The sequence below is a fragment of the Urocitellus parryii genome, chromosome 5, assembly GCF_045843805.1.
Source record: "Urocitellus parryii isolate mUroPar1 chromosome 5, mUroPar1.hap1, whole genome shotgun sequence".
In the NCBI taxonomy this organism is placed as follows: Eukaryota; Metazoa; Chordata; class Mammalia; order Rodentia; family Sciuridae; genus Urocitellus; species Urocitellus parryii.
The window spans coordinates 210,855,261-210,881,160 of NC_135535.1; the positions used below are offsets into that span (position 1 = coordinate 210,855,261).

Here is a 25,900-nt window from a genome sequence, read left to right on the forward strand (position 1 = left end):
ATTGGACGGAAAAGCATTTTAAGAAGCTCTTAAAATGTCTTGCTCTTTAAACTCAAGTAAACAAATAGGATCAGAGTCCCAGGTGGGAAACAAACAGCAGACGTGTGTCAGGCCAGGCACCTGCCAGAGCTGGGGGTCAGAAAGCAAAGCTCTCAGCACGAAGCCTGGGAGTGGAACCCCCCCTCAAACAATCAGCAGCCGATGTGGGGCACTGGGAAGAGTGGGAAGCCTCCCCAGGCTTCCAGCAGGGCCGCAGCACTGCCCCCCCCCCCCCGCCATGACACCCGGAGAGCAGCCCGGCCCAGGGGCTTCGCTGGTGAGCTCCAGAACCAGATTCCTCTGCAAAGCTCACCACCTGGGAGTCAAACTGACACCAGGGAGCTGTGAGCAGCTCATCTGTGGGGAGACCGGCTGTATTCACAGGCGTGTGAAAGGTGCTCCCCCTGGCCTGAGGGGTGAGAAGGGGTCCCAGCGGAGGAGCAGAGCAGGACCAGAGCGATAGCCTGTGTTCCCAGGAGGACAGGTCCCAGGCTGAGGCAGCCGCACGCCTGGACACGCCAGAGCTGTGTGGGAACTGGGTGCGTCCCCACCACCACGGCCACCAGGAGGGTATCCTGGAGTCCCCTTCCCACAGCTGGCCAGCCTCTGAGCATGCTTCACAGATTCCCACACTGTCCTCCTGTAGCTGTGCTGTAGTCTAGGTAGACAGTGTCCCCTAAAGCCCATCAGAGGTGGACTGACCAGGGGGTGAGACCCTGGACGAGGCCAGTGAAAGGCGCCACCTGAATGGACTAATGGGGAGTGTGGCCTGGCAGGTGGGCTGTGGCTGGAAGGGGGTCCCTGGGCTTTGCCTGTGGGGTCTGCACTTTGTCACTTTGTCCATGTTGAGAGCGTGCCTGGCTCCCTGGCTGTCCTGAGCTGCTTTCCTCCTCCACTCTCTTCCACCATGATGATCTGCCCCACTCGGGCTCAGAGCTACCCAGTGGCCTTGTGTGGACTGAACCTCTGAGACCAGGTTCTTGTCAGGTCTCTTGGTCATGGCCACAAATCAAGCTGACACAAGGTGGATGAGGCGAGCATTCAGTACTCATCCCCTGGAGCAAGGAGGCACTGCCCAGTGAGCACAGCAGGTGGGCTCCCCACGCCCAGGCAGGAACATCCACCCATCCTACCAGTGTCCGTGTCCAGGGCCAGCCCCAGCCCACCTGTCCACCTTCTCCAGGATCTCCGCCACGGTGGTCAGTGGCTTCCGCAGGTGGTGCCGCAGGCTGTGCTGCAGCAGGGGCAGGCAGGTGTTCCACTGCGTGGTGCACACCACGTGGATGGCCTGGGGATCGCCCAGGCGGATGGCACGCTGCAGCACCACGTCCAGTCTGCTAATGATGCTCAGCTGGGCCTGGGGACAGCGGGCGTTTCCAGGAAGGTCAGAAGCCTGCTGCCATTACCAGGCCCTTCACAGCACAACCTGGGGGGGGCTGGCCTGGGCAGGGCCGAAGCCAGTCCAGGGGCTAGAAGGTGTGGGGTCAGATGCGAGCAGAAGCTCTGAGCCTTCCACAGACCCACTGGGCCAGGTCGCCTGAACCTTCCAGAATCCCCCCCCCCCCAGCCGGGGCAACGCCCTCACCTGCCCTGAGCTGAGGGCGGAGCCAATACTGGGGCCTCACTACCCTGTCCTGGCTGCCCATACCCAAGCCATAGTCCCAACCTCATGAATGGAAGTCACGCCCTGAGGCCTTGGAGGTAGGCAGGGGCACAGCTGTGCAGGCCACAGGGCCATACTCACTGCCTTGATTGCAGGTCACTAGGACCTGTGGGCATTCATAGCTGGCCCCACACCCAGACCCCAGCACGGGGCGGCCGACCAGCAGCCGACCCGTCCCTCAGGAGCTCAGCTCTGCCGGGCAGACACACAGGCAGATCATGGAGGAACCAGGCCTGCAGCAGTGAGCGGCCCCCGTCCTGTGCTGGCCTCCCCTCACTCTGCTCCTCCAGCTCAGCTGTGGTCTCCCAGAGGGACGCCTGCAGGTGCTGGCGGCAGTAGGGGTCCCTGAGCCCCTCCCATAAGCGCCTGGGCCCATCTCAGCGTTCATAGGGCACAGAGTCGGAGGCCTGCTCACTGAGCAGCAGCCTGAGTGAAGGCCACACGTCTGTGGCCGCGAGTGCTTCCCCAGACGTCAGACCCGCTGCTGAGCAGCGACGGAAGCCTGAGGTCAGCTCACCCACTGAGGCTTCCACAACCCCTGCCTGAACAGGGCAGTGAGGGTCACATCCCACTCCACAGCACCCTCCCTCCGGTCTCCAGGCCAGCCGGGCCCCTATTGAGGCAGGGGGTGGCTTTTACTGCTCGCCCCTGGACAGGACAGAGGCTGCACAGAGTCCTGGTGGGGACAGGGAGGCTATCACCCAGGCAAGCCCTGGTGGGGACGGGGAGGCTGTCATCCAGGCAAGCCCTGGTGGGGACGGGGAAGCTGTCACCCAGACAAGCCCTGGTGGGGACATGGAGGCTGTCACCCAGACAAGCCTGGTGGGGATGCGGAGGCTGTCACCCAGACAAGCCCTGGTGGGGACGGGGAGACTATCACCCAGGCAAGCCCTGGTGGGGACGTGGAAGCTGTCACCCAGGCAAGCCCTGGTGGGGAAGTGGAGGCTGTCACACAGGCAAGCCCTGGTGGGGACGGGGAGGCTATCACCCAGGCAAGCCCTGGTGGGGACGGGGAGGCTGTCACCCAGGCAAGCCCTGGTGGGGACGGGGAGGCTGTCACCCAGGCAAGCCCTGGTGGGGACGGGGAGGCTGTCACCCAGGCAAGCCCTGGTGGGGACGGGGAGGCTGTCACCCAGGCAAGCCCTGGTGGGGACGGGGAGGCTGTCACCCAGGCAAGCCCTGGTGGGGACGTGGAAGCTGTCACCCAGGCAAGCCCTGGTGGGGACGGGGAGGCTGTCACCCAGACAAGCCCTGGTGGGGACGGGGAGGCTATCACCCAGGCAAGCCCTGGTGGGGACGGGGAGGCTGTCACCCAGACAAGCCCTGGTGGGGAGGGGAGGCTGTCACCCAGACAAGCCCTGGTGGGGACGTGGAAGCTGTCACCCAGGCAAGCCCTGGTGGGGACGGGGAGGCTGTCACCCTGGCAAGCCCTGGTGGGGACGTGGAAGCTGTCACCCAGGCAAGCCCTGGTGGGGACATGGAGGCTGTCACCCAGGCAAGCCCTGGTGGGGACGTGGAAGCTGTCACCCAGGCAAGCCCTGGTGGGGACGGGGAGGCTGTCACCCTGGCAAGCCCTGGTGGGGACGTGGAGGCTGTCACCCTGGCAAACCCTGGTGGGGACGGGGAGGCTGTCACCCAGGCAAGCCCTGGTGGGGACGTGGAAGCTGTCACCCAGACAAGCCCTGGTGGGGACGTGGAAGGCTGTCACCCAGACAAGCCCTGGTGGGGACGTGGAAGCTGTCACCCAGGCAAGCCCTGGTGGGGACGGGGAGGCTGTCACCCTGGCAAGCCATGGTTGGGACGTGGAAGCTGTCACCCAGGCAAGCCCTGGTGGGGACATGGAGGCTGTCACCCTGGCAAGCCCTGGTGGGGACGTGGAAGCTGTCACCCAGACAAGCCCTGATGGGGACATGGAGACTGTCACCCTGGCAAGCCCTGGTGTGGACATGGAGGCTGTCACCCTGGCAAGCCCTGGTGGGGACGTGGAAGCTGTCACCCAGAGAAGCCCTGGTGGGGACGGGGAGGCTGTCACCCAGGCAAGCCCTGGTGGGGACGGGGAGGCTGTCACCCTGGCAAGCCCTGGTGGGGACGTGGAAGCTGTCACCCAGACAAGCCCTGGTGGGGACGTGGAAGGCTGTCACCCAGACAAGCCCTGGTGGGGACGTGGAAGCTGTCACCCAGGCAAGCCCTGGTGGGGACGGGGAGGCTGTCACCCTGGCAAGCCCTGGTGGGGACGTGGAAGCTGTCACCCAGGCAAGCCCTGGTGGGGACGGGGAAGCTGTCACCCTGGCAAGCCCTGGTGGGGACGTGGAAGCTGTCACCCAGGCACGCCCTGGTGGGGACGTGGAGGCTGTCACCCAGGCAAGCCCTGGTGGGGACGTGGAAGCTGTCACCCAGGCAAGCCCTGGTGGGGACGGGGAGGCTGTCACCCTGGCAAGCCCTGGTGGGGACGTGGAGGCTGTCACCCTGGCAAACCCTGGTGGGGACGGGGAGGCTGTCACCCAGACAAGCCCTGGTGGGGACGTGGAAGCTGTCACCCAGGCAAGCCCTGGTGTGGACATGGAGGCTGTCACCCTGGCAAGCCCTGGTGGGGACGTGGAAGCTGTCACCCAGGCAAGCCCTGGTGGGGACATGGAGGCTGTCACCCAGACAAGCCCTGGTGGGGACGTGGAAGCTGTCACCCAGACAAGCCCTGGTGGGGACGTGGAAGGCTGTCACCCAGACAAGCCCTGGTGGGGACGTGGAAGCTGTCACCCAGGCAAGCCCTGGTGGGGACGGGGAGGCTGTCACCCTGGCAAGCCATGGTTGGGACGTGGAAGCTGTCACCCAGGCAAGCCCTGGTGTGGACATGGAGGCTGTCACCCTGGCAAGCCCTGGTGGGGACGTGGAGGCTGTCACCCAGAGAAGCCCTGGTGGGGACGGGGAGGCTGTCACCCAGGCAAGCCCTGGTGGGGACGGGGAGGCTGTCACCCTGGCAAGCCCTGGTGGGGTCGTGGAAGCTGTCACCCAGAGAAGCCCTGGTGGGGATGGGGAAGCTGTCACCCAGACAAGCCCTGGTGGGGACGGGGAGGCTGTCACCCTGGCAAGCCCTGGTGGGGACACGGAGGCTGTCACCCAGACAAGCCCTGGTGGGGACGGGGAGGCTGTCACCCAGGCAAGCCCTGGTGGGGACGGGGAGGCTGTCACCCTGGCAAGCCCTGGTGGGGACGTGGAAGCTGTCACCCAGAGAAGCCCTGGTGGGGACGGGGAGGCTGTCACCCTGGCAAGCCCTGGTGGGGACGTGGAAGCTGTAACCCAGGCACTCCTGGTGGGGACGTGGAGGCTGTCACCCTGGCAAGCCCTGGTGGGGACGTGGAGGCTGTCACCGAGGCAAGCCCTAATGGGGACGGGGAGGCTGTCACCCAGGCAAGCCCTGGTGGGGACGTGGAGGCTGTCACCCAGGCAAGCCCTGGTGGGGACGGGGAGGCTGTCACCCTGGCAAGCCCTGGTGGGGACATGGAAGCTGTCACCCAGACAAGCCCTGGTGGGGACGGGGAGGCTGTCACCCAGGCAAGCCATGGTAGGGACGGGGAGGCTGTCACCCTGGCAAGCCCTGGTGGGGACGGGGAGGCTGTCACCCAGGCAAGCCCTGGTGGGGACGGGGAGGCTGTCACCCAGGCAAGCCCTGGTGGGGACGGGGAGGCTGTCACCCAGGCAAGCCCTGGTGGGGACGGGGATGCTGTCACCCAGGCAAGCCCTGGTGGGGACATGGAAGCTGTCACCCAAACAAGCCCTGGTGGGGACGGGGAGGCTTCACCCAGGCAAGCCCTGGTGGGGACGGGGAGGCTTCACCCAGGCAAGCCCTGGTGGGGACGTGGAGGCTGTCACCGATGCAAGCCCTAATGGGGACGGGGAGGCTGTCACCCAGGCAAGTCCTGGTGGGGACGGGGAGGCTGTCACCCAGGCAAGCCCTGGTGTGGATATGGAGGCTGTCACCCAGGGAAGCCCTGGTGTGGACATGGAGGCTGTCACCCAGGGAAGCCCTGGTGGGGACATGGAAGCTGTCACCCAAACAAGCCCTGGTGGGGACGGGGAGGCTTCACCCAGGCAAGCCCTGGTGGGGACGTGGAGGCTGTCACCGAGGCAAGCCCTAATGGGGACGGGGAGGCTGTCACCCAGGCAAGCCCTGGTGGGGACGGGGAGGCTGTCACCCAGGCAAGCCCTGGTGGGGACAGGGCATTTCCACCCAGGACAGAAGAACTCGGGGTCTAGGAAGTCACATCCCAGCCTCCAACCGCCAGGGAGGCCAAGGTGTCCCTGGGCCACTGTGGACTCTGCAGGGCTGGTGTGTCCCAGGCTCAGTGCAGGGAGGAGGACGGCCAGCTCTGCAAGCTCAGTGTGTGCAGGCCCAATGCTGGACCCCAGGGTTGAGCCCTCACCCACTCATGGCGGGGAGGTGAGGCACAGCTGGGCAGCACCCAACCTGGGCACCAGCACACAGCCAGGGCAGTGAGCACAGAGACCAGGTGCCTCCCCAGTGCCCGACCACCTGGCCCAGACCTGGCTCTCCCGGGGAGCCACAGATCATAGCGCAGTGCGCCATGACTCTGGGCTCAGACTTACCTCCACAGCTGTCCGGAGGTAGATTCTCACTTTATTTTCAAGTCTGGAGGCTTCGAGTTCACACTCCAGGCATTCAATCTCAATCAGCTTTCCGGGGTCCTGTAACAAACAGCGCTGTGTGTGAAGAGCTGGACGAAGCCAACCCACACATTCGCCAACTTTGAGACCACTTAAGACACCACCGCCACGCCAGGTAGAAGCCCACAGAGGAGAACCACAGGCCGAAGAGAAGGCACATCCGAGAATCTGGACATGTTCCCCAGACACAAGAGCTCAGGGAGCAGGCGGAGGAAACCTCCACCCCATGCCCACCTGCTGTGGGCTCGGCTGCAGAGGGGACTTCGCAGAGGCTGGCCCTGCTTGTGGAATCAGAGCCTGATGTGCCCACCGTCTGACAATCCCTGCATGTCCAAGTACCACTGCAAGTGCGACGAGGTACATGAGCCCTGAGGATTGTCGCCTGTCGCCTCTTCTCTCTGTGGCCAGCATCTTCTCATCACCGACAGTGACATCCCCAGCGTCAGCAGGCGTCGTATGCTGGTGAGAAGAGCCTGCCTCCCCTCATGCTGGACATGGGCTTCTTGCAGCAGCATGGACAGGACCTGCTCTCCCCAGGATGGTGGTATGTGCCTTGTCCCTGGCATTGGGCCATTTGCACTTACTGTCATCACAACGTGATTGGGTTCAGGGGACAGACCCTACTGATGCCACGCCACGTATTCCTACTCATCCCTCCTTTTCTTAATTCCATTTTCTCTTCTTCCGTCTTGTCTGTATCCACTGACTCTCCTTCATGGCTCCACTCCACCTGCATGGCTGGGTCCCCAGCCACAACAGCTGTGCCTGTTGCCAGTGTTGCTCCTGTGGCCTTCTCAAGACGTGCGTGCACACAGCAGCTTCGCAGAACCCTGCAGTCCCTGGGTGTGCGGCACAGTGCTCCGGCCAGCACAGTCCCTCCTGCCCTTGGGCCACGGCTGCCACAGGCCCAGTCCCCTGCCTAGAATCCCACAGGACAGCCTCTCTGGCCTCTCCAGATGGCTGGCTCCCTTTGCTGCCCTTCTTTGCCCTGCACAGACCCAACTTTCCCTCAGGTCCCATCTTCCAGTTGCCTGAGGAACTTCCTTTGGTTTCTGGAAGTGGAAGGCACACTTTTTCGGCTTCTGATTATCTTAATAAATCTTAGGAATCTCTGTTTTCAGTTTTGAAGATATTTTCCCTGGGTGCAGATTTCAGGGTGGATGCCTCTTGTTTGCGTAGAGATGATCTCTGTCTTTTGGTCTTATTGCTTGCAACAGGAAATCTGCTGTCATCCCAACTTCAGTTCCTCAGAACAGAACATCTTTTTTGAAGATTATCAGACTCAGTATCTTCGGCCATTAACCCCTCAAGCACCTTCCTGCTGCCCTTCTCTCCTCTCCTTCAGGGATTCTGTGGCGTGTTTATTACTCTGAGGGAAGCTGCCCAGCCCCACTCATGGGCAATGTTTTCTTCTCCACATTTCTCCTTCCTGGGTTTCATTCTGTTTCCATTACAGAACCTTCAGGTTTGCTGGTTTTTATTCTAAAATGTCTAACCTGTTTAAACTCTATCCAGTGCAGCTTCATTTGAGAGAGTTTTCAGCTCTAGAAATTCTGTTTGGGAGTTTGAATTATCTTCCTTGATACTATTTCATATAAAAGTTCAAACTTTTTACCTTCCTGAGCACCTGGAATACTACCATAACTGTTTCGGTGTCTGTGTCCACTAATCTGCAAAGTTTCTTGGTTGAGGGGTTTTGATGGGTGATTCTCTTCCTCTTTTCCTCTTGGGGTGTCTGGCAATTCTTTCTCGGATGCCAGACATCGTCAAGTTCACATTATTGGGTGCTGTGGACTCTTGTATTCTGTGTCTTTGAGATTCATCCTGGTATCCAACCACACCACTCAGAAAGAGTCTGTCCCTTTATTTTTGTGTCCCAGGCTTGTTATGCATGACCTGAGCAGTATGCAGCCTAGGGATAGCTTTCTCACTTTGGGGACAAATGCCTGAGTCTCCAGGACCTGAGGTTTTGTGCCTGCCTGGTGAGAGTGGGAACTGCTCCCCACCCTGCAGACTCACACCACGGCATCAGAAGAGGCCTGAGGTGGCGGGGGGCTGTGGAGCAGGGATCCTGGAGAGAGACCAGGGCTGGGCAGCATACCCTGCCTCTCTGTGCTCAAAGCCTGGGTTCCACTTCTAGGAGATTTGTCCGGTAGAGATAGAAACAGAGGCTCTGGGGGAGCAGGAAGGCCACTCGGCTGGTGAGGGTGGACCTCGGGTGCCGTCCAGTGTCGGATGGCGATGCTGAGTTTGGGACCCTACATTATGAAAACCCAAAAGATGGGCATGAAGCCCACCAAAGAACTCGGCAAACTGCTTCAAGAACAACTGACTCCCAGGCTAAGCGGGTCCTGCCCAGGTGGACCTGACTGTCGGGTCCACAGGAAGCCTCATCTCCTTTTCCGAAACTGTCTCCCGATCACAGCAGCCAGGAGAAGAGTCGACTGCTCCTTGCTAAAGAAGCTGTTTCTTTTGTCTGCATGTCTCACAACTTTATTTGGTAATAACTCCTGAGGCCGAGGGGGTCTCACTCCAGGTAACTCGGACCAAGCCACAGCCTGTGCTCAATGAGGATGGAGTCCAGGACCACACCCTCCGTACAGCTATCCTTGGCCCTTCCACACTGTGCGGAGGCAGGGACCAACCCCAGCGCACTCTCTTCACAGCCAGGGTGCACCCTCTGAAACATCCCCTGGAGGGCAATGTTGTCCGTGCGTATTACAGGACCTCGGCAGCGAGAGTCCTCGGGGACCTAGTCAGTGAACTCACCTCAGGGAAAACCCTCAATGCAAAAAAGGCTTAGACTCAAAATGTCCCTCAGAGCCCTTTGTGAAGTAAGCACAAATCACATGATTGAACCGACCCTCGGCCGAGGCAGGCACCCAAGGCTGTGCTCCACGTGGAACGTCACACAGCCCTCATGTGAGGGGCAGCTGAAGGTGAAAAAAGGGGGAACCAGAATGGCAAGGGTCAGACCATCCCCACCGCTCCCACACTCAGCGCCCCTGCTGGGCAGAGCCCAGGGAGCCACTGTCACCAAGCCACTCACTTTGCTGTCCATTTTCTTCAGGTCTGAGAGGCAGTCAGAGGTGATGTCTTCACATTTCAAGGTCAGAGAGAAACGAGCTAATTCGAAAAGCAAAAGCATTCTGGAAAGAAGCAGATGGGCACTGGTTCAACAGGGGACCGAGCACACGGATGGGGCAGGTGGACAGCCAGCCCCTATTCCAGCACCAGTGTGAAAAGTAGAATAAGAAATAAAACAATGAAATCAACCAGCTAATGAATGAGTCCTGGAGAGGCCCCAGCCAGCCCCACCAGGCCCAGGCTGCTCTCTGCAGTGAGTGGCCTCCCAGTGCAGCCTCTGCGGGTCTTCAAGTCGAGCGCACACCTGCAGCAAGCCTACACGGTGTCACCAAGGCCTCCAGCACAGCCCCAGTGTGTCACCTCCACATGGGCCGGCAAGGGGCAGGCAGGAGCAGGTATGGGGGGGGGTGCTGCAGGGAGGATGCCTGGGCTGCTGGAGCAGAGTCCTCCCTCCCAGGGTCCAGCACTGGCCGTCACCCACAGGGGCCAGCTGTGTGAGTCAAGAGGAGAAAAACTGCAGGGTGGGTTACTGGTTTTCAGTCACCACACAATTTGAACAGAATGGATCCCCCTGCCCAGAACTCCAGACACACAAGCCCAGGGGGGCTCAGCAGAGCCTGCAGCGAGTCCAGAAGCCTCCACGGCCCTCTGGGCATCAGGGAAGGACCGATACCCCCAAGAGGCTGTGCTGCAGTGCAAGTGGTACCTCAGCCTGCGGACACCACATCCCCCGGGGCTGACAGCAGGACACAGGTCACACACTGGATCCCAGGGAGACCCTGCCTGTTCACACGGAGACGAGACCTTGTGGCTGCGTTACCAGATGTGGTACCCAGATCAGCAGTCCACATGGCAGCGGGTCCAGGACCACGCTGGGTGGAGACCCTTCCTCCCTGTCACAGGTGCAGGGCTGGCCACAGCAAGGCCACCTGCAGTCCCTCTGAGCACTTAGTCTGGGACCCCAGGAAGCAGGAAAGGACATACGCACCAAGGCCCCAAACAGTGTGAGGCCCTGGGTTGGTGGGAAGAGCAGCCCAAATCACTCTCAGATTAAATACCACATTTCTGTCCATAAAGAAACTGAAGAGAGTAAGTGGTGAACAGGGGCAGTGGGAGTCATAGTGGAGCTCAAGAGTCCAGACTTTGACAGAAAAGGCTCCTAGAGTCTGACTGGACTCATTTATACCCACTTTTAAAACACCAGGTAAACAGAAAGAACAGGAAATTAACAACCACAAACAATGCCTATAAATCTTTAGAAAACACACTCCATTTCAAAGTGGCGAGAGAAATGAGGAGTGAAGTGGTGGCAGGCCATTCTTCAGCAGACAGGCACAGACAGCACGCCTGCGGGAGGGGGGCACTAGCCACTCACGTGCCTGTCAGCTTGGGCAAAGAGCACCCAGCACCCGTGTCTACAGACATCCCGTGGGGGACACGAGCAGACCAGGATGGCCTGGATCCAGCCACAACTCCTTAGAGGATCTGACCACAGATGTGGATGTCCCTCCTGGGACACCTGTGTGTGGGCACCTGCTCCCCCCAGGAGCCACTGCTGACCTGGCCCACCTGCAAAAGGGGACTTCAGCCCTCTGCTCTGCCCGTCTCCTGCCATAGGACCTGCAGGTCCTGGTCCCGCCTCCAGTGCGCCCTCCTCTGAGAAGACCCTGATGTCCTCACTGGACTGTCCAGGCCTCCGACCCTGAGCTCCAGCTGACTCTTTCCTTTCTGTGATCAAACGCAATGCCACCAGGTCCGGTATCCATGGGCACAGAATACTGTCAGCTCCCAGTGCCTGGGAGGTGCTGCTTCCCTGGTCCAGCCCCAAAGACCTGAGGTGTCCAACATCCTGTTCTGGGTTCAACAGGACTCTTGCCCACGGACACAGCCAGAAGGCCAGCACGTCCTGTTTTATGTTGCAGAGTTGTGGTCATGTGTCACACAGCCATAGATGACTCACAGGTTCCTGGACAGTCTCACCCAGTGCCACAGGCTGGGAGTCCTTTGGACTTTCCTCTTCCTCACAGGGAGGACCACCCTCACTCCGTGTGCCTCCTCTTCACTAAAATACGCAGAGACTGTCCTTCTAATGAGACATGTCGTGGGGGCAGAGGCCAAGCCTGGGGTGCACCCTTCTGGGGAACACAGTCCAACATACTGTACCCCGGACCCATGATCAAATGGCAAACTGAAAAAACACCCCAAACAGTTGTTTTCAGGCCTAGGGTCACAATGCTGCTGATGTCAGGGGTGATTGCAAGTTAATAAGAGTCTCAGAAGACCCCAGCCAAAAGATGAGGCTCAAAAGGTGAGGCCAAGGCCCACAGAGGCGGCTGCATGTTAAGCCAGGCTGGTGATGAGTCATGCAAAGGAAACCGAAGCAACGGGGTGATCTGCCCCCAGACCCACTTGTCTCCAACACAAAGAGCTGTTCGGGAGCCACAAACAACTGGGGGATGGGGGGACCAAATCCCTGCCACCTGCCCTGGTGGGGAGAAGTTTCTAGAGCCCTCGGGCTGCTCAGGCTCAGCGCCTCTCCTGGGATCATCCCTGGACAAGTGCTCAGAGGGCTCCAGGGAGCTCCAGATGTGCTCAGGAAAGACGGGCCTCCTGCGCCACCATGTGCGTGAATCTCGGGCTCTCCCACCTGATGGATTCAGACACTGTGAAAGGCTGTGACACTCGGCAATGCCTGTGCTGATTTTGCCAAGTGGGATGTGAGGTCACATATCCCAGGTGCACCAAACAACACAAACCTCAAGAAAGAAGGACCAGAGAGAGATGCATTAAAATCTCTGCTAGCTTTTGCAGGTACTTCTAGCTGCTTGTTCTGTATCTTTTCACGTGTTCCAGCACTTTCTGAATGCTGCACAGAGATCCCAGAGACTACACATTGGAAACACAAACACTCACTTTTCTCCTCTCATTGCAGGAAAGCGCTGGATGTTACACAGACCTATCTGTCTGTAGGCCCTCTTCAGAATCGAAGAGACGTCTTCCGGTAACTCATTTTTATCCAGCTTTCTAGAATTAATTTGGAGAGCAAATAACCAAAGCATCCTTACAGATGTTTATTATTATTCTAAGGGAAATGTTAAATCCATGAACCTGTATTTCCCAGTGAACATAGGCCGAGCCTGTCCCTCCTGCTATCTACCCACCACTCCCAGAAAGGTTTTCACTCCTCATCTTTCCTCACCTTCTAGGAGTTATTCACTGAAAAAAAAAAAAAAAAAAAAAAAAAAAAAAAAAAAAAACCTTGGAAAAATTTACATGGGCCACCAAGACAGAGAAGCACTTCACCTAAGACCACCAGCACAGAAGCCCTGGTCTCCTCTCCTCCTCACAAGAGAGGAGGCCAGACTCCCCTCGACAACGCCCCACTGAGCTGCCTAGCCTGCCTCCTCCAACCCTCTGTACCCAGGTACACTGTGGCCTGATGGTCCTCGCAGGCAGAGTCCTTGGGCCCCAAGTCCTCTGGCTCCTGCAGCCCTGACCCCCACCCACTGACACAGGACCCCCGTGGGCGGGCGGGGCAGGCTTCTGAGCTCAACCCTGGAAAGTTCAGCCTTTGCTGCCTCAGGACTACTCACGCTTTGAGGGAATTGATGTGGAAAGACACTGACAGGCTGATGGAAGTTTTCTTTTCCATCTTTAAGTGAAGCTCATCCATTAATTCATGACGAACCTGTTATAAGGTGGAACAGGACGAAGGAGGTAATTAAGTAGTGATTCAGGTTTGTGCTTAGATATTATTTTCTTCTTCCTGTAAAATCAATTCTTGTAATTAAGATGTATTTTCTCATTGAAGTTTTACAGCTTTTTATATATAACTTAAGGTGATCCCTATACCTGAAAATAATAGCCAATGAATAATATAAAAATTAACGCTTTAGGGACACAATCCTATAGTAATCACTTATACCTTTACAAATTATTGGTTAAACTTGAAAAAATTCCATGCTGTTACAAAAGGATTATGTAAAGAGAAATAATGAGGGCAAAGATTCTGTTTTGTTTTTTTAAAAATAATGGCTATGTCCATCTGCTCTCAGGTGAATGGCCATGTCTTTGTTTTGCTCAGGTGTGAACGTACCTTTCTTTTTTTAAAAAAAAAAGAGAGAGAGAGAGAGAATTTTTTAATATTTATTTTTTAGTTTTTGGTGGGCACAACATCTTTATTTTATTTTTATGGGGTGCTGAGGATCGAACTCAGCGCCCCACACATGCCAGGTGAGCGTGCTACCGCTTGAGCCACATCTCCAGCCCGAGCGTACCTTTCTATACTCTCAATTAATGGCCTTGTTGGTGGTTTTCATGCATAGCTTTCTGAACAATGATCTTCAGGGAAACTACTGCTGATACCTGTTTTCAAACACGTCCACTCACCATGACGGAGTATATCTGCTGGTACTTGTGGGGCACGTTGGCTTTTATGAATGGCGCTGCCGTCAAACAAAACTTGGCTGCCTCCTCCTTTTTCCCAGCTTGCAGGTAACACTCAAGAAGTTCCCTTGGTAACAGAGAGGGTGGGTACTGAACCTCCTGAAATGTCCTTCTGTGCAAATGCCAGGCCTGGGTCACTTCCTCTCATAGCTGTGTGTCTTGAAGAGTTTAGAAAGAGGACTACAGTGTGACCAGGAACTGGTCTGCAGGAGGGAGAGCCACTGCCCCACACACGGGAGGGAGAGAACTGTATCCTCCAGAGGGACAGGGAGCTGTGGGCATTGTGAGCACCTCAAAGATCTCATCTATATTTATTTTGTTTTAAAATCTCCCCACACGGCCCCTAGTGGTGCCCCTAACCCACAGCCACAGACTTGGTCAATACAAGTGGGACCCTGTGGCCACAACTGCCCAGTCACTGAGACAGGCCCTGTTTCTGTCCAGCTGGCATGCTGGCCAGGCCTTGCTGACCATCTGCCCCTGTGGCTTCTCAGGACAAGCCCTGTCTGTCCCTTGTGCTGCCTGGCAGATGCGCAGGCTCTCGATGGCTCAGGCATTTGTGAGAAAGCCTCCCACGCTGAGTGTTGACCACACCAGGACCACACTGCCTTCACTTTGAGTCTAGACTTACATCTCTGTTTTCTGTGGAAACACCCCCAGGAAGACTCACCCATAGATTTCAAACCTCTGCTGAGGTGCAAACCCAGTCCCAGTATGGAAGGGAAAGTGGGGCTCTGAAGGGAGGCTGGCGGGGAGGCAGGCAGGGAGGCTGGGAGAGAGGCAATCAGGGAGACTGGCAGGGAGGCAGTCAGGGGGGCTGGAGGCAGGCAGGGAAGCTAGCAGGGAGGCTGGCGGAGAGGCAGTCAGAGAGGCTGGCAGGGAGGTTGGCAGTGAGGCTGGTGGGGAGGCAGGCAGGGAAGCGGCACCTGGACTCACAGCATCAGCTCCGCCCGCCATTCCTTGTCTTCCTCCTCTGTCTGGTTTAGCACGCTCATGATCTGGGAGAGGCTGGGGATCACGTACTGGTGGCATCCAGGCTTGAGGAACGGCCTCACCATGTGCCAGTAGAGCACGGAGGCATTGTACACCAGGAAGTAGTACCTGCGGCCAGAGGGATCTGAACAGCTGGCGCACAGGAGGCCCGTCTCCCTGTGCTCTGGTGGGCGGAATGCAGACGCCTCCGGCCTCCAGCTGATGGAGGTGGCCCCTCAGGAGCACAGGATGCAGAGCCATCCCTGGGCAGGGTGGCAGCCACTTTGAGCAAGCCGAGGTTCCAGACCAGGGGAAGACCCAGCCATGGCTCCTCAGTTTGCACTGGCTCCTGGAGGTGCCACCACGCTGCCTGACCTGGAAGATGACCAGGAATCGGCTGGGCGCCAGCTGACTGTGTACATTCCCGTTTGTGTGCAGACTCTGGTTTCAAAGCCACACTGACTGTGGTGTGGGAAGCACCAATAGAGTGGGATCTGGGGACTCGGTGTCCAGGGGCATGGATGGCCAGCCCACGGGGGACACAGAGGGTGGCCAGGGCACCACTCAGAGGGATGCCATAGAGAACGACGCTGACTGGCCCCATGCAGGCCAAGGAAACCAGAGTAGCAGGCGGCTCTGTGGGGATTTCTATGAATGTGGTGGCTGCACCTGCCAAGACGCATCTACCACCACCAATCAATCCACTGACAGCATAAGACACAGGAAAAGTGCTGGGAAACAGACAGTCCAAATACACGGGTCCACAGGGCCACCTTTGGCGACTGTCTTCACCCAATCCATTAGAAGAGGGTTCAAGCTTGCCTACCTGGGTTCCCCTTTTGCAAAGTTTATAGCTTTCATGTACTGAGTCACGCAGTTTTCAAATTCCTCCTGAAATGGCACAAGAAGGCACAGCTCGATTTGGCTCTGCTCAGGTCACTTCTGTGAACACCATATCCCCACGCAGTGGCCCAGCAGACAGGCAGCTGCACCTGTCACGCACCTGGCCTCCCTGTGCTCCCCTCCCTCAGCTTAGGGACAGCTGCAGGGGCAGAAGGCAGAAAGACCATGACACTACCATGCCAAGGTAAAGGGTCACACACAGGACCAGACACCTGAGAAAACTCTGTACGTTGACATCACCGTGAAAACGAATTTGGAGACTTAATTCCCTTCTGCTTCAGCCCCTCAGCACTTGTCTAGCCTGCCCTGCTTCTAGAGGCTGCTGAGCACCAGCCCTCTCACCAGGTTGTCTGACGACGTAGGGGCACACAGCTGGGCCCTGCACAGGTGTGCTCGGCCCAGAAACTGGGTGACTGGCCCCTTCACCTTGAAGTACATTTGGATGCAGTCCTCGCTCATCTCTGGCTGCCCCATCTGCAAGAAGACACAATGAGGGCAGGAAAGACCCTCTTTGGGTGGAGGAGCCTTGACTGCAGACAGGGAAAGCAGGGCAGGCCCAGCGGAGTTTCTGTCCCCAGGAGCACCCATCAGAGCCCTCCCCACCAGCTGCTGGGGGCCAGTCACCTTGAGGGCCTGCTCTGCACACAGCACGAACAGGTCCGGGCTAAAGCTCTCTGAGGGGTCGAACTCAGACTTCCCCATGTTGGCAGACTTGATGAGCTCGTAGGCTCGCTTCAGGGCGGCCTGGTCTGCGGGGCAGAGGGTCCGAGAGAAATTGGGGGTATGAAGAGGACAGCCGCGGCCAGGCTCTCCTATGTTCCCCTGGCCTGTCCTTGGGACAAGTGGGGACATATTCCCTGGAACCCTAGTCAGGCCGCCGCGAGCCTCGCCAGCACTGTAGTCAGGGGCAGGGATTACAAAGGGCCAGCCACTGCTTAGAACAGGGAGGAAGTCCTGGTCTCCGCCCTACCGCGGCCCTCCAGGGTCTCCACCTCCCAGAGAGTGGGGTCCAGAGGTCTCCTGGGGCGGGGTCAGGGGCGGGGTGCTCCCCTCCTGGGGGCTGCTTCCCGGACCTTCCAAGTGTAGGGTCGGGGTCCACTGCCTCCCTGGAGAGGGGTCCCTGGGTCCTCTCCTCCAGGGGTCTGGGGTCTTGGGTCTCCTCGAGGCGGGGGCGGGCCCACCTTGGTGGCTTTCGGTGCGGGCCAGCTCTTGCGTGATGACCAGATCCATGGTGCCGCTCGCTGCCTACAGTCAGTGGTCAGTCAGCCGCTGCCGGCGGACCCACGGTTGCCTAGCACCCGGAGGGACGCGGGCCGGTGGGCGGGGCCGCCCAGGGCGGAGCGGACCTGCAGGCGGGGCGGGGCGGGCCAGGGCTGGCCGGGGCGGGGTCGCCTGCCAGGAGTCCACCGCTGAGGTCGGAGGTCCCAGTGTAGCGGAGGTCCCAGTGTAGCGCAGAGCCGGGGCGGGAGCAGCAGGTGCCCCGCCCTCCGCCCAGGGCAGCGGGGGCAGCGCCTGCTGAAGGGCGGCCTCCGGCTCAGACCCGGCTGCGGGAGGACCTTGGATCAGCCTGAGAAGGAGCTGCAGGCTCTGCTACCCTGAGGATCGTCCCTGTGATAGCGGGAGGTGTCCCCGCAGATGGGAGGTGTTGGGAGGAAAGAATGGAAGGCCTTTGGTCTGGAGAGGGGCCTCTAAAAGTAAAAGACACCCAAGGCTTTGACAAAAATTTGCAGGCGTTTTGCGGTGCAGTAAGACCTTGCAAGACAAGGATCCGCAGCAAGACAGCAGCCTGAGTGAACTGGCCCAGAGCAGGAGGCGTGGCCCACCCAGAGCCACAGAAAGGCACCACTTCAACGGGTACCACCGAGCCCCTCCTGGAAGGGGCCAGGGACCAGGAGGTGCGTGATCCTGCTCCATGGGCGGGCTGCCAGCTGACCCAGGGGCCCATCAGGAGAGGTTTGCCTGTCTTGAGCTGGGAGGCCTTGGCCTGTGGGTGCTGCCGCTACACAGGTCCCTCCCCAGAGCAGGATGCCCCAGGCACAACCCAGACAGGGATCCTTCAGGACCCCCATGAGCCGGTTCCAGAATCTAGGCAGAGACACAGAGGGCTGTGCAGCCTGGATGGCCCTGGGAAAAGCAGGGCAGAGGGCCACCTGTGCCTGCAGCCTAGGGTGGGCCAGGCTGGGCCTGGTGCGCGGCAGGCCCTGAGGCTGGAGTGGAGGAAAGGCCACCCCTCAAGCCGCAAGGCTGGATGGACCAAGGGGCGTGGACCGGAGGAGGCTGGGGTCCTCCATCACCAGGCCTGGTGCAGAGACGGGCAGCCTAGGATTTGGAGAATGAAGACCATTCTTCCGCCGTGGAGCAGGCGCCATGTTCTAGGCCACCAAAAGCAAAGTAAGAGAAAAACTAGACCACCCAGCCTCCTGGAAAGCCACCCTCCGCTCCGCCAAGGGAGACTGGAGTCAGGGAGGAAAGGCCGGTCCCCCAGAGAGGCCTCGAGGCGGTCATGTCAAGGACAGAGAGGAAGCCATGAGCCTAGTTCCCACGGCCAGTGGCTCAGATGGCCGCAGGAGCGGCAGGAGGCCCAGCGCCAGGAGGCCCAGCACCAGCAGCGCCTGGGTGAACAAAGATGGCCTGGAAGCCCCAGGAGGGCCGGCCGAGGGGCAGGGCCGTGCAGTGGTGGGCACGGCTCGGGCTCACCCATGCGGGTGCTACTGGCACGCCTGGCCGGGGGGTTTGGAACACAGTCCAGCAGGCACCTGCCGGCCATCCAGAGGCCAGCCCTGGGCGCGGCCGAGGCCGGAGTGTGGATCTGCTGAGCCTCCAGGGTCCCGCGCTGCAAGCAGTGAGGCGCCTGGAGCAGCCACACAGCGCCTCGTCACAGTGGCCCAGAGCCCTGAGAAGACCAGACCTGAGGGCCTGCGGCCTGGGCCTCACCCATGGGCAGGCTGGTCCCGGGGCTTCACATGGGATGGGATGGTCCATGGAGGGCATCTGAGGAGCCGGGTCTATGGTGGGCATCTGAGGAGACGGGTCTGTGAGGGCTGAAGAGATGGGTCCATGGTAGGCATCTAAGAAGATGGTCAGGACATGGTGGCGGGTGCCTGAGGAGATGGTCCGTGAAGGTGTCTTAGGTTGGTCCATGGAGGGCATCTGTGATTGGTCCGTGGGGGTATCTGAGGAGATGGTCAGGCCATGGTCCGTGGCAGGCATCTGTGATTGGTCCGTGGCGGGCGTCTGTGATTGGTCCGCGACGGGCGTTTGTGATTGGTCCGTGGGGGTATCTGAGGAGATGGTCAGGCCATGGTCCGTGGCAGGCATCTGTGATTGGTCCGTGGCAGGCGTCTGTGATTGGTCCGTGGCAGGCGTCTGTGATTGGTCCGTGGCAGGCGTCTGTGATTGGTCCGTGATGGGAGTCTGAGATTGGTCTGTGGCGGCTTCTGTGGTTGGTCGGTGGCCAGCTTCTGAGGAGATGGTCTGTGTCTGGTGTCTGTGGTTGGTTCCTGGCCAGTGTCTGAGGTTGGTCCGAGGTGGGCGTCTGAGGTTGGTCCGTGGCGGGCGACTGAGGTTGGTCCCAGGTGGGCATCTGAGGTTGGTCCCAGGGGGGCGTCTGAGGTTGGTCCCAGGTGGGCGTCTGAGGTTGGTCCGTGGCGGGCGACTGAGGTTGGTCCCAGGTGGGCGACTGAGGTTGGTCCCAGGTGGGCGACTGAGGTTGGTCCCAGGTGGGCGTCTGAGGTTGGTCCCAGGTGGGCGTCTGAGGTTGGTCCCAGGTGGGCGTCAGAGGTTGGTCCCAGGGGGGCGTCTGAGGTTGGTCCCAGGTGGGCGTCTGAGGTTGGTCCGTGGCGGGCGACTGAGGTTGGTCCCAGGTGGGCGTCTGAGGTTGGTCCCAGGTGGGCGTCTGAGGTTGGTCCCAGGTGGGCGTCTGAGGTTGGTCCCAGGTGGGCGTCTGAGGTTGGTCCCAGGTGGGCGTCTGAGGTTGGTCCCAGGTGGGCGTCTGAGGTTGGTCCCAGGTGGGCGTCTGAGGTTGGTCCCAGGTGGGCATCTGAGGTTGGTCCCAGGGGGGCGTCTGAGGTTGGTCCCAGGTGGGCGTCTGAGGTTGGTCCGTGGCGGGCGACTGAGGTTGGTCCCAGGTGGGCGTCTGAGGTTGGTCCCAGGTGGGCATCTGAGGTTGGTCCCAGGTGGGCGTCTGAGGTTGGTCCCAGGTGGGCGTCTGAGGTTGGTCCCAGGTGGGCGTCTGAGGTTGGTCCCAGGTGGGGGACTGAGGTTGGTCCCAGGTGGGCATCTGAGGTTGGTCCCAGGTGGGCGTCTGAGGTTGGTCCGTGGCGGGCGACTGAGGTTGGTCCCAGGTGGGCGTCTGAGGTTGGTCCCAGGTGGGCATCTGAGGTTGGTCCCAGGTGGGCGTCTGAGGTTGGTCCCAGGTGGGCGTCTGAGGTTGGTCCCAGGTGGGCGTCTGAGGTTGGTCCCAGGTGGGGGACTGAGGTTGGTCCCAGGTGGGCGTCTGAGGTTGGTCCCAGGTGGGCGTCTGAGGTTGGTCCCAGGTGGGCGTCTGAGGTTGGTCCCAGGGGGGCGTCTGAGGTTGGTCCCAGGGGGGCGTCTGAGGTTGGTCCCAGGGGGGCGTCTGAGGTTGGTCCCAGGGGGGCGTCTGAGGTTGGTCCGAGGTGGGCATCTGAGGTTGGTCCCAGGGGGGCGTCTGAGGTTGGTCCCAGGTGGGGGACTGAGGTTGGTCCGTGGTGGGCGTCTGAGGTTGGTCCCAGGTGGGCGTCTGAGGTTGGTCCCAGGGGGGCGTCTGAGGTTGGTCCCAGGTGGGCGTCTGAGGTTGGTCCGAGGGGGGCGTCTGAGGTTGGTCCGAGGTGGGCATCTGAGGTTGGTCCCAGGGGGGCGTCTGAGGTTGGTCCCAGGTGGGCGTCTGAGGTTGGTCCCAGGTGGGCGTCTGAGGTTGGTCCCAGGTGGGGGACTGAGGTTGGTCCCAGGTGGGCGTCTGAGGTTGGTCCCAGGGGGGCGTCTGAGGTTGGTCCCAGGGGGGCGTCTGAGGTTGGTCCCAGGTGGGCGTCTGAGGTTGGTCCCAGGTGGGCGTCTGAGGTTGGTCCCAGGTGGGGGACTGAGGTTGGTCCCAGGTGGGCGTCTGAGGTTGGTCCCAGGTGGGCGTCTGAGGTTGGTCCCAGGGGGGCGTCTGAGGTTGGTCCCAGGTGGGCGTCTGAGGTTGGTCCCAGGTGGGCGTCTGAGGTTGGTCCCAGGTGGGCGTCTGAGGTTGGTCCCAGGGGGGCGTCTCTGGTTGGTCCCAGGTGGGCGTCTGAGGTTGGTCCCAGGGGGGCATCTGAGGTTGGTCCCAGGTGGGCGTCTGAGGTTGGTCCCAGGTGGGCGTCTGAGGTTGGTCCCAGGTGGGGGACTGAGGTTGGTCCGAGGTGGGCGTCTGAGGTTGGTCCCAGGTGGGCGTCTGAGGTTGATCCGAGGGGGTGTCTGAGGTTGGTCCCAGGTGGGCGTCTGAGGTTGGTCCCAGGTGGGCGTCTGAGGTTGGTCCCAGGTGGGCGACTGAGGTTGGTCCGAGGGGGTCTCTGAGGTTGGTCCCAGGTGGGCGTCTGAGGTTGGTCCCAGGTGGGCATCTGAGGTTGGTCCCAGGTGGGCGACTGAGGTTGGTCCGAGGGGGTGTCTGAGGATGGTCCCAGGTGGGCGTCTGAGGTTGGTCCGAGGGGGTGTCTGAGGATGGTCCCAGGTGGGCGTCTGAGGTTGGTCCCAGGCGGGCGTCTGAGGTTGGTCCCAGGCGGGCGTCTGAGGTTGGTCCGTGGTGGGCGACTGAGGTTGGTCCCAGGTGGGCGTCTGAGGTTGGTCCCAGGGGGGCGTCTCTGGTTGGTCCCAGGTGGGCGTCTGAGGTTGGTCCCAGGGGGGCATCTGAGGTTGGTCCCAGGTGGGCGTCTGAGGTTGGTCCCAGGTGGGCGTCTGAGGTTGGTCCCAGGTGGGGGACTGAGGTTGGTCCGAGGTGGGCGTCTGAGGTTGGTCCCAGGTGGGCGTCTGAGGTTGATCCGAGGGGGTGTCTGAGGTTGGTCCCAGGTGGGCGTCTGAGGTTGGTCCCAGGTGGGCGTCTGAGGTTGGTCCCAGGTGGGCGACTGAGGTTGGTCCGAGGGGGTCTCTGAGGTTGGTCCCAGGTGGGCGTCTGAGGTTGGTCCCAGGTGGGCATCTGAGGTTGGTCCCAGGTGGGCGACTGAGGTTGGTCCGAGGGGGTGTCTGAGGATGGTCCCAGGTGGGCGTCTGAGGTTGGTCCCAGGTGGGCATCTGAGGTTGGTCCCAGGTGGGCGTCTGAGGTTGGTCCCAGGTGGGCGTCTGAGGTTGGTCCCAGGTGGGCATCTGAGGTTGGTCCCAGGTGGGCGTCTGAGGTTGGTCCCAGGTGGGCGTCTGAGGTTGGTCCCAGGTGGGCGTCTGAGGTTGGTCCCAGGTGGGCGTCTGAGGTTGGTCCCAGGTGGGCGTCTGAGGTTGGTCCCAGGTGGGTGTCTGAGGTTGGTCCGAGGTGGGCATCTGAGGTTGGTCCCAGGTGGGCGTCTGAGGTTGGTCCCAGGTGGGCGTCTGAGGTTGGTCCCAGGTGGGCGTCTGAGGTGGGTCTGTGGCGGGTTCTGATGAGGTAGTTCTACCTGATGTGGTTTGGAAACTGAATATCTTTCTCTCTGAGGTAGGGGCGTCCATCCTGTAACCTGGCTTCCTCTGCGTTCCTGGCAGCTCTAGGCTGCGGGTGGTCCTGAAGTGGCACCCCTTTTCTCCACAGAAAGGTCCTAACTGGGCTTCTCCAGAAATCTTCCCCATGGCTGGTTTAGGACTGTCAGCAAGTGTCTCTGCCAAAGAGTCCGATGTAGACAAACTTCCTATTTTCCTGTCGCCCTGTTTACTTGGCCACTGGCGGGGAAGATGCCTGCACTCCAGGTGCTGGACACCCCTTACTAGTTTTTCACAAACACCCAGGACAGTCGTTTGTAGAAGTGTGCAAACAAGGCCTCTGGCCTTGAGCTGGGCTTCACAGAGGTGTCTACAGTTTTAAGAGAAGTCACAACTGGGCTCTATGGTAACAGCTGGCAGTGGGGGGGGAGGAAAGAGGGGGGAGAGAAGCTCTCCCCTTCCCAGGTGCTGCCCTTGAGGGGTTAATTGCCTGAACAGTGAGAGAAAAAGCTGCTTTTATGTGAGATTCTGCAGACTGTGAACTTCGGAGCCCCTCCCCTTAGATGCTGGGGATAAAACTCTGAAACTCCCTGAACTCTGGGTTCAGGGGATTGATTGATTACAGCAAAAGCTGTGCCCTCTGAACCTGGCTGCAGCCAAATAAAACTATTTCCTGCTGTCTTTGGTGCCCTGCCTTGTTTGTCCCTACAACAGTCCACTAGTTTCTGCACAGTGGGCGTCCAGCAGGTAGAAGGGCTCTGGCATGGCCCTGACCTCACGTAGCAGGATGTTTCTGAGTCTTAGAGCACTGGACACTGGAGCCCACAGTTTTCTAGGTAGCCAGAGGGCCAAGACTGTGGTGCGTGTCGCTTCCTCGCCAGATGGTCCTTTTTTGCCAGGACAAGTCAGGCCAGTCCAGCCTGATTTTCTTGTCCAAGAAGCAGGGGTGGGAGTCAGGGTGCTGTGTGGGGTGCTGTGGCTGTCCTGGAGCCCCACTGCACTCCTACCAGTCTCCCTCCTGCCCTGCATCCAGAGCACTGGGGCAGTGGCACCTCCCTGCTTCTGTCCCATGGACCTGGGCCACCCCTCGCAGCAGTGGTGTTCACCATCCTGGACGTCCCTGAGCCCCAGAGTTCCAGGATTTCTGCAGAGGCCTCATCAGCCTCCAGCCTGTCGATTCCCCAGAGGAGGGGTGCGAGGCTCAGGCATCCATCCTGACCTGGGGTTGTGCCGACCAGCCCCATTCAGGAGTCCTGGAAGGAACCAGAGATGCTCCTGTTATTACCAGGAGACCCCAGGGCCACAGTCCTGTCACCAAGGAGACCTCAGGCCATAGTCTTGTCACCAAAGGGATCTTGGGGACACAGTCCCATCACCAAGGAGACCCCAGACTGGAACCAGGCCTGGTGTTCTTTCTCATTGTCACATCATCTGCTAGAGCCAGAGGCTGCAAGCCCAAGGCTGAGGTGTGCTTGGGGCTAGGACCTCTTGAGGCCGGGCCCCAGGCACAAAGAGGGCAGTCGCCTTCCACACTCACCTGCATCATGAGGCAGGAACTTCAGATCAGGGCCCACCCTGGTGCCCTCGTGCTGAGCAGTGGCCTCTGTAAAGGCCCTCCCACATTCTGAGGGGCCAGTGAGCAGAGGATCCCTGGACAGGTGTCAGGGGACAGGGACTCAGTACACCTCCTCCAGAGTGTGGGATTCCCCACGTTTGCCACTTCACCATCTGAAAAGAGGAGGGCTTCACTGAGCTCTGAGGCAGCACTGAGTGTATCTAAGGGACCGAGCGAGGAGGCACAGCTTCTCCCAAGGCATGGGGAGCGAGTCCACAGAGCCCCTGGGGGGACACACCTGGAAGGGAATCCTAGCTCCTGCAGTCAGGCAAGGAGAAGGGGCAGGAGAGATGCTGGCCGTGGGGTCCCCACTCACACCAGTCCTCAGAAGAGCAGAGCTCTCCCCTGAGGGGGCTGGGAGGAGGCAGGAGGGGCTCTGACAGGCGGTTCTGCAGGAAGACTGACAGCCTTCCTGCATTCCTGTGTGTACACGTGCCAGAGGCAGCCCGTTTCAGTTTGCCCTGGGGTCCACCCAGCTCACCACCTCCGACACCTGACCAGCAGGCCCACACCAGCTCACCACCTCCTCTACCTGACCAGCAGGTCCACCCACCTCACCACCCCTCCACCACTGGCTGAGTTCTGGGCAGCAGGCTCCCATGGGGTTCTGGGGAGTGGTGAACTTCTGGTGGCCAGCCTGGTGCACAGGCTCTTGTGGGCACAGGCGCACACACATGCCTCCCCAGGAAAGGGCTGCACACACCATGCTGGGGAGGCATGTGGGCCTGTGTCTGTGCTCAGGAGTATGTGCAGCCCCTTGCTGGGGAGGCGTGTGTGTGTGCCTGTGCCCATTAGTGTGTGCACACCTTGGCTGGCCCTGGAGATGGGCACAGCCCTCTTGCCCCCAGGCATACTAGAGCACTGCTTGTGCCGGGCTCTGAGACCCACAGAGAGCAATGGTGGCAGAAGGCCCTGCAGCCTGGGGACCAAGGCTGCCCATGTGGTCCAGCAGCCAGGAGGAGCAGCTTTGTGCTTCCAGGTCAGCAGGTTCACTCCTAAAACTGGAGCAAGATCAGACGAGGCTCCCACTCACCCTCCATCTGTTCCTTTCCCAGGGGGGCAGCCCTGGGACAGGCCACCTTGGCATGCACTGTGGGCTTGCAGCTCCCCAAAGGGCTGTGAGAGGCTCCATGCATTTGCTCCCAGTTTCCCCAGTAGACTCGCCCAGCGTTCCGGGCTTCCTGGTGTCACAGGGCCTCTCCTGGCCTCTGCCTCCTCCCAGGTTTCTCCCATGGGCTGTTTTCCCTGGACATTCTTCTTTGACCGATCTCAGCCCTTGAGCCTCTCCTTGTTGGTCCAGCTCTGCAAGGACCATGTTCAAGAAGCCAAGAGAGACTTCCCAGGGCTGCTGCCCTCCATGGCCAGCAGGTGGGAGGAGCACGGGTGGCCCAGGGCTGGTGATGCCCGATGATCGCACTGGGTGATGTACATGTTCTGGAACGCCAAGAGCCGGCTCAGGGTCCATCTGACGTCCCTCAACATGGCATCCCCCGTCATCATCCCCCTGTGGCCTCACTCAGGGCTTCTCATGCCTCCTCAGGACACCACACGGTCCCTGGTGGGCACAGTGGCCTGTGCGTGTCTTGTGCCTGCCTGCCCTGCTCTGGGCCAGGAGGAGGCAGGAGGGGTGCTGACAGGCCCCCAGGACGCTCCTCTCTTTCTCCCAGAACCTTTAGTGGGCCCTTGTGGTCATCATGGCAGGCACAGCTTCCAACCAGGGCTCCGCCTCAGCGTACCTGACGCTGGGCCAGATGTGTCTTTGAGCAATGGTCCTGACACCACAGGCTCAGTGCTGCTGTCGAGCAGTGTCCCTGGCTTCTGCCCAGTTGTGACAACATGGCTGAATGTCCCTCGGGGCA

At 60.1% G+C, this 25,900-nt stretch overlaps 1 protein-coding gene across 1 annotated transcript in view; it reads right to left on the reverse strand.

Moving 5' to 3' along the window:
• Positions 1–17,020, reverse strand: part of Cfap46 (cilia and flagella associated protein 46) — an 85,978-nt gene extending 68,958 nt beyond the window's left edge. The window contains 11 exon segments of the mRNA XM_026410278.2: positions 1,206–1,396; positions 6,305–6,403; positions 9,432–9,531; positions 12,383–12,493; positions 13,063–13,157; positions 13,859–13,982; positions 14,852–15,016; positions 15,714–15,778; positions 16,133–16,264; positions 16,415–16,539; positions 16,972–17,020. Coding sequence (XP_026266063.2) covers positions 1,206–1,396; positions 6,305–6,403; positions 9,432–9,531; positions 12,383–12,493; positions 13,063–13,157; positions 13,859–13,982; positions 14,852–15,016; positions 15,714–15,778; positions 16,133–16,264; positions 16,415–16,539; positions 16,972–17,020 — 1,256 coding nt within the window.
• Between the last annotated feature and the right edge of the window lie 8,880 nt (positions 17,021–25,900).